Source organism: Otolemur garnettii, unplaced genomic scaffold, assembly GCF_000181295.1.
Source record: "Otolemur garnettii isolate 467f Iridium unplaced genomic scaffold, OtoGar3 scaffold00002, whole genome shotgun sequence".
Taxonomy (NCBI): Eukaryota; Metazoa; Chordata; class Mammalia; order Primates; family Galagidae; genus Otolemur; species Otolemur garnettii.
Window position 1 is genome coordinate 54,982,533 of NW_003852397.1, and position 10,676 is coordinate 54,993,208.

General features: G+C 35.9%; 1 protein-coding gene across 1 annotated transcript in view; it reads left to right on the forward strand.

Annotated features, from left to right (window-relative positions):
- The window catches only part of OXSR1 (oxidative stress responsive 1), a 143,556-nt gene that overhangs the window by 106,435 nt on the left and 26,445 nt on the right, over positions 1–10,676 (forward strand). The window contains exons 9-10 of the mRNA XM_023514051.1: positions 3,856–3,904; positions 4,483–4,548. Coding sequence (XP_023369819.1) covers positions 3,856–3,904; positions 4,483–4,548 — 115 coding nt within the window. The remainder of the gene's footprint in view (positions 1–3,855; positions 3,905–4,482; positions 4,549–10,676) is intronic.

Below are 10,676 nucleotides of genomic sequence, written 5' to 3' on the forward strand. Positions count from 1 at the left end.
GCCGAGCCAGCAAATTTATATTTAGTGTGACACAGTCACACTTTATTTTCATGTTAGAAGATATTTTAGTAAGTAGACCTAAAATTCAAATAGCTTCCTTGTTAATACTAAACAGATAGAATGTCAAATGCGCAAATAAAAAAGAATATCTAATGTATGTAATTTTATAAATTCGAGCAGATCATAGAATGTTGGAGTTCATTAAGTACAATCTTTCATTTTTGAGGTTGTCTGATACCCTGCAGGGGTGGGGAAACTGTGCCCTTCGAGGTCCTTAAGTGCTGCCTGTGCTGCCTTTTGACTGAATCTAAATTTTATAGAAAGAATCCTTCTATTAAAATGGGTACAGCAGCTTTTCTTGCCTCATTAGTGCTTAAAAAAAGAGCAATCTTGAAATCAGAAGAGCTCAGGTCTCCCACCGCTCTTGGAATCTGAAAGTCCTGATCCTACTTTGGGGTTCTTTTTCCACTGAATTTTATTTTTGTGTTTCAAGTATATATTCAATTCAGCTTCTTAGCACTGCATTCTTTAATTTTGGTTTCTGTAAAGATCAACAAAAGTAACCTTTTTGCCATTCTTAATCATGTATATGTAATAGGGCTTTTTAGAATTTACTGTTGGGAATACTGGAAAGGGTAAGAGAAACAGAGGCAGCAAAGTTCATACCTGTGTTTTGGAATTTTTTTTCCTGTTTCTGAGTAAATGTTTTAAAAAGATGGAGAGCTTCTACTTTTCCAAGTTAGTTAATTAAAAGAAGAAAATTCTCTTGTTGAAAATACCTAGAAATGCCAGATAAAATTTTTCAAACTTAGTGATCCCTGGATGCCAGGAATAATAAGCTATAAGTCAGCGGTTCTCAACCTGTGGGTCATGACCTATAGGAACTGTAATAAAGGGCCACGGCATTAGGAATGTTGAGAAACACTGCTATAAGTGAAAGAAAAAATACTGTGAAATAATCTGATGGCTACCCTCAGTAGAACACAATTTGTTCCAATAACCTACTGGTTTGGACTTGTTACTCCCATGTGGAGAATGGAATTGAGGTCTTGGGCTCACCTACTGGGGATTTTGAATTGAGATCCTGCTTAAAGTTAAGACCTTCAGACATTTGCATCCTTAGCAAAAGGACCAGAATAAAAACTGTTAATCATCTCTAAGAGAGAGCAGACATCTCTCCTAAATAATCAAACCCTTTGAATTGGATATTCTGCAGGTTTAGAGTTTAAATTTATAATAACCATATTATCCAGGAAGCCACAGGATTAAAGTAAAAAATTCTCAGCAACCCAATTTTGTTTTGGGAGAAGCAATTACTGAACTCCAGTGGAAGAACATCCCATGGGATTCCCGAACAACAGAAAACGGACAATAGTGGAAAACTGGAGAAATCTGAATAAAGTCTGTAGTTTAGTTAGTAGTATCATACCAGTGTTAATATTTTAGTTAATTTCTTGATAATTACACCATGGTTATGTAAGATGATGAACTAAGTGTAAACTGATGAAGAATATATAGGGCTCTGTACTATCTTTGCAGCTCTTCTATAAGTCTAAAAATTATTTTAGTTTCTGTAAGTGTAAAATTATTTTAAAACTTTTTTCTAAGAATTAAATAAAAACCCTAGAAGTTATAGAAAATCTATTCCAGTTTGTAAACTGTAATTGAATTTCATTGAGAACATTTCTAATTTAAAATAAAACAACAAAAACTCTCAATGAACTGGTTAAATGGACCAGCCAAAGAAAATAATTATTTATTGACACATCAAGTACTAAGCATTGTTGTAAAACACTTAAGATATTGCATTAATTTTCATAGTAATCCTATGAGGATAGCACTGTTATTTTCCTGTATTTTACAAAAGAAGAAACTGAATCACAGAGAGGTTAAGTAGCCTTGCCCAAAGTTACACCTGATAAAATGGTAGAGTTAGAATTCTAACACAGGCAATTTGACTAGAGTGTCTGCTGTTTGCACATAATGTTTATACTGAGGAAATTGCTCAGAATATAGCACAGAAAGATAAAAGAAATATGAAAGAAACAATAGGGCACAATGAGAAGATTCAGTGTGTGTATATGTATGCACACCCATACACATATGTATACGTGCATAAATATGCATTTACCAGGGGGAGACTAGAGAGAATATGGGAAAAGGAGTATTTAAAGAAATAACAGCTGAGAATTTTCCAGAATTAATGAAAAACATATATTCTCAGATTAAAGAACCATCTCCCCCAAATTCCTCTACTTATATACATTGTTACAACTACTGGACACAAATCAAAGACAAGGTTTTTACATGTAACCTCAAGATGCAGATGATCAGTTGAAGATTAGCAGGTAGATTAACAGCCACTTCCCTGATAACTGTTGAGGCCAGCATTTCAAGTCATGTGTTGCTCAATGAGGGGGATACATTCTGAGAAATGTATCGTTAGGTTATTATGTCATTGAGTGAACATCATGGAGGGTGCTTACACAAACCTAGATGGTATAGCCTTTTATACACCTTGGCTACATGGTGTAGTTGATTGCTTTGACCATCATTAGATTATATGGTCTGTTGTTGGCCAAAAAGTCATTTGGACACATAACTGTGACTGTTAACTCACAGTGAGCATGAAATTAAGATCTTTTTCACACAAAAACTGAGTTTTTTATTCACACTCTATCCTTTAAAGAATTTAAAGAATTCATTTAAGTTGTACCTTAGAAAGAAGGAAATGTATCCAGAAGAAAGGAATGAATGTGTGGACAAATTGTTGAACATACTGAAGTCTTGACTGAATGAAAAGAATGGTGATGTCTAATTTCATTTTACATAGCACTTTCACATTTATTCACTTCCTTAATCTTTATAATAATCCTCTGAGGCACCAAAACTCAAGCTTGAATGTACATGGGACTTATCTGGGATATTTTAAAAATTACTGATCCTTGGACTTGGTCCTAAAGATTCTGCTTTAATTTATTTGATGTACAATCTGATCATGGGGAATTTTAAATATTCCCCAGATATTCAAGTACACAGCCTTGTTTAAGAATTACTGCTTTTGGGCAGTGTGACCAAGTAATAGTGAACTTCAGATGAATTGTGGTTTGCTCAGGATCACCTGGAAGGCAAAATCAGGTCCATTTTCTTTCTTTATTCTTTATGATACTCTTATGTAAAATTCTTTATTCTGCATGATACTCTTTTAAAACTTTGGATAATTGACAATTGTCAAAACTTTTATTTTTCAACAATTGCCTTTATTCAGAAGGAAATAAGACCAGGTACAATTGAGATGAAAACTGAGTTTTAAATTTGGGGAAAGTGCTTAGAGAGTCTTTACTTTTTAAAAGGAAATTATGAAATCTATTTTTTAAGATTTTGTAGTTACCTAAGTTGAAGGCTAATAGGCAGCCAGGTGGCCACAAGCAGAGGACTTGATTTGGTCCATTTCCTCATTGTGAGTTTAAATATATTTTTCTGCCTTGCTAAAACTTTTAAGATAGATACTGTCTAGCTTACTTCTTGGGAAATAATAATATTAAATAACAAACATATTGGAAGCCACTAAAATCATGCTTTTAAAAAGAAACATTTCTGTAACGAATTTTTCAGTGAATCTAATTATCAGATCACTTCTATTTAATTTTTTTATTCTATTCAATGTCTTATGCCAAGTTTATTTTATTTTTTGCTTGCTTTTTAGCAGGTTAGCAAAAGTGTAGTATACTGTCTTTTTATTTTGCTGCTCAAAAAATAATTTTCTCATGTTTGAAGGTGGAAATATGTGTGAGACTTGAATTAACTGTAAAACTTTGTGGGTTTATTTATTTATTTATTTTTTTCTGATTTTAGACCAACTGCAGCAGAACTGTTAAGGCACAAATTTTTCCAGAAAGCAAAGGTAGGAAGGAAATTCTAGCTTTTGATTATATGTGTTCACTATGATACTTTTACTCAAATTATGTTCACTGTTCGTAAGTTGCCTTTCTTAAGATGATTATATTTGGAGAAATGAAGGTAGGTAAAATAATTGTGGAGGGAACTATGTATATAATTTTTTTTAGAATTTAGTGCATTTTTATAGAAATTACATTTTGAGTTAAACTTCTCACAGGAGCAATGATTATTAAATTTTGCTATCTTAAGTACAACGTGAAAAATCCTCCACTCTCATTTCAAAGATATCAGATAGTAGAATGTTAGTTACTGTAGTTGGAAATTTGAACCATGCTCTCAAAGGATGTAAAATACAGCAAACTTTTCATAGATAATGGTTCATACAGTACACTAAAGCTCAATTTTTGATTACCTTATAAAATCATACTAAAGAAGCTTCAGAATAAAAGAATGGAGGTTTTCTCTTTATTTCTTTATAAAACAGTTACTATTTTGTACTTTTAATTGTGGTGAACATTTTTGTGTTAGTTTTTTTGTTTGATTAAAAACTTCTCATAAGAACAAAATACTTTTCCTCTCCAGAATAAAGAATTTCTCCAAGAAAAAATATTGCAGAGAGCACCAACCATTTCAGAAAGAGCTAAAAAGGTAAACAGGAATTTAACTCAATTTTCCTTAGAGATTGCATAGATTTACTGTATTTTTGTATTTTGAAAGTATTTGTTAAGTAATGCTTTGTCAACGATTTATGAGTATTACTAGCGTTTAGCCCTTTCTAAAACATTTTTGACACAATCATTTAAGAAATATCTTTGATCTGCTGTATGCCTGAACTCTGCTGTTTACTAGGATGAAAAGGTATGTTGGACAGTAATTGGTGAATTAATTGTAAACTTGGTTTAAATACTGTTTCCTACTACCAGAGTGAGGTGTGATTTTACATAGCATTTATAGCTTTGAATGTAAGCATCTTTTACCTTCAAATTTTCTCCTGCTTTTACTGAAAGACCAAAAGAACTTTGTTGTGCATATGTAATTTCTGAGAAGTTCGGTTATAATGTAAGTATAGAGAATACTTTATGATCTCAGGGCAAAACATACACTTTTTCTTTTTTTTTTCTGAGACAGGGTCTTACTTTGTCACCCTTGGTAGAGTGCCATGGCATCATAGCTCACAGCAACCTCAAACTCATAGGCTCAAGCAATTCTCTTGCCTCAGCCTCCCAAGTAGCTGGGATTATAGGTGCCTACTATAAGGCCCGGCTGTTTTTAAAAACAGGGTCTCGCTCTTGCTCAGGCTGGTCTCAAACTCCTGAGCTCAAGCAGTTCACCCTTCTCAGACTCCCAGAGTGCTAGGATTGCAGGCATGAGCCACTGCCCCCTGCCAACATATTCATTTTCCTTTCCATGATACTTTTATGAACCTCTGGAACAGTAGGAAGAAGAAAATTCTCCTTTTTCCCCTCTCCTACTTCTCTGCTCAAAGCAGGCTTATCTACTGTGAAGGAAATAAGGCAGTCTAGGCTTCTGCTGATGATAGACTTGAAGAAGATAAAGGTCCTATACCTTATAAAATGTAGTGGTAGGCCTGTCCAGGAAGTTAGAGTAATTATGTCTTTTATTTTATTTTATTTTATTTTGAGACAGAGTCTCAAGCTGTCCCCTTGGGTAGAGTGCTGTGGTGTCACAGCTCACAGCAACTTCAAACTCTTGGGCTTAAGCAACTCTCTTGCCTCAGCCTCCCAAGTAGCTGGGACTACAGATGCCTGCCAGAACGCCCAGCTATTTTTGTGTTGTAGGTGTCATTGTTTGGCAGGCCCAGGCTGGATTCGAATCTACCAGCTCTGGTGTATGTGGTTGGTGTCCCAGCTGCTTGAGCTATAGGCGCCGAGCCAATAATTATATCTTATAGTGGTGTATTCTCTTTTGTAGATCTCATTGCTTGGGAATTCTGATATTATTCAGAAGGTTTTATGTAATAAGGAACCAGAAAAGTATATTAAATATTTTGAAATGCTATTCTTATACTAAGCGTTGGTAGCACAATTAACTTGTCTCTATTTTAGAGGTATATCTTTCTGCAGACTTGGATATTTAATCCATTAAGGGACTCTCTTTCTAAAGAATTCTTTTTTTTTTTTTGTAGAGACAGAGTTTCTCTTTGTCACCCTCGGTAGAGTGCCGTGGCGTCACAGCAACCTCCAAATCCTGGGCTTAGGCGATTCTCTTGCTTCAGCCTTCCAAGTAGCTGGGACTACAGGCGCTTGCCACAATGCCCAGCTATTTCTTTGTTGCAGTTCAGCTGGGGCCGGGTTTGAACCCGCCACGCTTGGTATATGGGGCCGGTGCTCGACCCACTGAGCCACAGGCACCGCCCTCTTTCTAAAGAATTCTTTTTGAAAAGTATCAAGAAGCTATTGTTTTGGGTTTTTTTCCTAAACTTAAAGTTATTTTTCCCTTGTGGGAAGATTTCCTCTCCTACATCATATCTTTTCACTTGTTATATTTATTTCCTTGGATGTTTGTTCCCTTCATCAATGGTTATAATTCATTATTAAATATCAGAACCACTTGAGGGACTTAAAGAACAACAACAAAATAAAAGAAGCATAAACAGTATCATCTCAAACCAAGTAAAGTTATATTTATGAGGGGTGGGACAAGGAAGATCACTGTCATGGGTAGCTCCTAGGTTAAACAGTTAACTCATTCCTCCACTTCATTTCAAGTCCTTTCTCAGAGTAGTTTTCTCTGCCTTCTAAAATAGTATCCTCTCATGACTTTCTGTTCCTTTATCTTCCTTTTTTTTTTTGATTGAGACAGAGTCTCACCCTATGCCCTGAGCAGAGTGCAGTGGCATCATCTTAGCTCACTGCAACCTCAGACTCATGCTGTGGGTATCCTGCTACCTCAGCCTCCCAAGAGTCACTGGGATTACAGGCGCTCACCATAGTGCCCAGCTGGCTTTTTTACTTTTTTGTTGAGTCGGGATCTTACTCTCGCACTCAGATAAGTCTCAAACTTCCTGAGCTCAAACAATCCTCCCACCTCAGCCTTCCACAGTGCTGCATTTACAGGTGTGAGCAAAAGAACTTACCATCATCTGCCATTTTAGTCTTCCTATACTATTAGAACAAAAGCTTAATGGAAACAAGGACTTTTGTTCATTGCTTTATCTTTAGTATACCTGAACAGTTCCTAATACACAATAGCTATTTGTCAGGGTCCCTTTGTGGACGCCACTTATCAGGGCCCAGGACTGGTTGGTCTCTGGCCCTGGCTTAACTAGGTTCCAGACTCCCATGCTATGCTGTTATCTAGCTCAGGAACAATTACTTTTAGGTGCCTGAGGGCCCTTTAGCTGAGGGTGGTAGTGGTGGTGGTGGGAGTGGTGGGGGTGGAGATAGTCTTTGAGAGAGTAAAGCAGTCTTTGTAAAAAGATAGATCTTAGTCTTTAGCAGAGCTTACTGATTTCAGCAGACAGACACCATGCTGGCGTTTTGTAGGCGGGAGAAGCAACAGAGTCAGAGTAAGGGGGTCCATGATAGAATGCACAGGCTCTTGACTGCCCTCTCCTCCAGCCTAATATAAGGTTGATCTCGTGCCTCTCAATACCACAGGTGTAGAGACTGCCAATTCACTAATGCTCTCATCTCGCGAGTTCTCTCATCCTTGTTAGGAGAGCTAAATTCCTCTCTAAGCCCTTTTCACCAAGGTATTCCATTATTGAGCTATACAGGTATTTCTTATAACTCTGACTCCTCCTAGCCATAGGCTATATGGGCTGCTACAGATATTCTTTAAATAATATAAATAGATATTAAAATTATATGCTAAAATAACAGAATACAAAGAAAAGGTACAAACCTCAAATGCACCCCGCCCCCAAAATGGGAGAAGTGTAAGCTGCAACCAAATTTTCAAAACTATGATACCAGTAAATTAGTGGTAAGTGATTTGGCAAATCAGAGAAATGTAATTAATTACTAAGCCAGTGTTAAAGAAAGCATAGAAGCTACCTTATACAACGAAACTGCAAAAGGTAAGGGAGTTAGTACCAGGTACCTTCAGAAATGAGATTGAAAGTAGAGCTAAAAACAGAAAGACTGGTTGAACATTTTAAGATAGTTGTTAGACTCTGGTTCCCCTCCCTCATCCCATCCTGTAACCCAGGAAGTATCTGTTTATACTACAGAAAGGTAAAAGAAATGGTTTCTGACCTGAGGACATAGTTACCACACTTGAATAGTGGTAACTTAATGAAAAGGTGCATTTTAGTGAATGTTTACACACTGAATGTTAAGAACTCATAGTCATATTACCTCATTTAACTCTTGGAACATGAACATTAAAGTTTATTACCCCTAGACAAGACATTAGAAGATCTTTATTTGATCTATCTAACTAGCCCAAGAGAAATAATTTAACAATACTGACATGTAGGGGGTTCTCTGTGAAATGCCTACCCAGATCACTCTACAGTGAAGCTCACAGTCAGCAAACTCTGACGACTTAAGAAGTCAGTGCTTCTAATTGAGGTTTTAGTTCCTCACTCTTAAATATGAGCAGAAATCTAGGATCACAGGATATCTGAGGAAAACTTGTTTGTGAAAGATAGAGGACAAATAAACACAGGGAAAAAAGAAACAGAAGACGTAAGATTTTATTTGAATTGTCTTCTTGCAATTTAAGTAAAATTGTGGCTCTCTTTGGAGATAAGAGTTTACAATGATAAAATATGAACATAATGCTATTTAAAAAGTAGCATTTGTGCCAGGATATTACAAAGGGTAAAGAATAACCTTCAATAATGGTGCTGGCACAACTGAATGTTCCCATACTAAAGTTGGTCTTTTCCTATCACCTTACAAAAAAATTAACTTAAAATGTATTGTAGGCTTAAATGTAAGCACTAAAGCCCTAAAATGCTTTGACATATGTAGAAGTAAATCATTGGGAACTCGAGCTAGGCAACACTTTCATAGACCAAAATATAAGCATACACCAAAAATATAAGCAATAAAAGGAAAAATAAATTTACTTCATCAAATTTAAAAACTCTGGGGCTTCAATGGAATCAAGAAGGCAAAAAGACAGCTTAGAGAAAGGGACTCATTTATAAATCATGTATCTGACAAGGAATGTGTATTTAGAATATATAATGAACCACTTACAGCTTAATAATAAAGACCGATAACACAGTTTATCAAATGGGCAAATAATATGCATAGACAGTCTCTCCAAAGAGATATACAAATGGCCAATAGGCACATGAAAAGATGCTTAATATTATTAGCCATCAGAGAAACTATAAAATAATAATGGGATACTACTTTATACTCACTAGGATGGCTACAATAAAAAAGATAACAACTGTTGGTAAAGATGTGGAGAAATTGAAACTCTTTTACACTATTAATGGGAGTGTACAATTCAGCTACTTTGGTAAACAGTTTGGCAGTTCCTCGAAAAGCTAAACAGAATTACCATATTGACCCAGCAGTTCTACTCCTAGGCATATTCAAGAGATTGAAAACATACATATAAACAAAAACATGCACTCAACTGTTTATAGCAGTATTATTCCTAATAACCATAAAGTGGAAATAACACAAATGTCCATCACTTAGTAATTGGATATACAAAATGTAGTATATCCATAATATACAGTATACTAAAAGGAGTGAAGTATTGGTACAGGTTATAATGTGGATAATTCTTTTTTTTTTTTTCTTTGAAACAAAGCCTCAAGCTATCCCCCTGGGTAGAGTGCTGTGACATCACAGCTCACAGCAACTTCCAACTCCTGGGCTCAAGCGAGTCTCCTGCCTCAGCCTCCGAAGTGGCTGAGACCACAGGTGCCTGCCACAACGCCTGGCTATTTTTTGGTTGCAGCTATCATTGTTGTTTTGGCGGGCCTGGATGAGATTCGAACCCTCCACCTTAGGTGTATATGGCTGGCACCTTACCCACTTGAGTCACAGGCACTGAGCCTAATGTGGATAATTCTTTAAAACATACTAGTTAAAGAAGCCAGTCACAAAAGACTATACAGTTTATGATTTCATTTATAGAAAATGTCTAGAACTGGCAAATATGTAGACGTTGAAAGTAGATTAGTGGTTGCTTAGGACTGAGGGGTTTGAAGAGAAATGGGTAATGATAGCTAAAGGGTATGACATGTTTGATGGACAGAGGGGTGTTGATGAAAATGTTCTAAATTTGATTGTAGAGATAATATGCTAAAAATAATCGAATTGTTTACTTTCAGTAGGTCAATTTTATGGCATATGAATTATATTGCAATAAAGCTATTATTTTTTAAAAGGATGTATTCAGAGAACAGTACCACTACCAACCAAAAGCTCTTGGCAATTGAAAACAGAAGATACTAAAAATTCAATATAAAGGTGGTGGAGTAAAGTTTAAGAAGTTTCCCAAAAAAGAGAAGCCAAAAGATCCAAATGTAAATAACAGAGAAGATGAGAAAAGAGGATCATTTGAGAAAGTTCAGAATTTGATTTGAAGTAGTTTGATTTGAAAAGCAGATCTCAGAAAAATAGGAGAAAGGAAATCATTAACGAAACAAAGAAAAATTTCCAGAATTTATGATGCTGAATTTCCAGAATGAAGGAGCCTGAGTACTCAACACAGTGATTAAAAATAGACCTAACAGGCTCAGTGCCCCTAGCTTAGTGGTTAGGGCGCCAGCCACATACAGCAGGGCTGGTGGGTTTGAACCTGGCCAGGCCTGCTAAACAACAGTGACAACTACA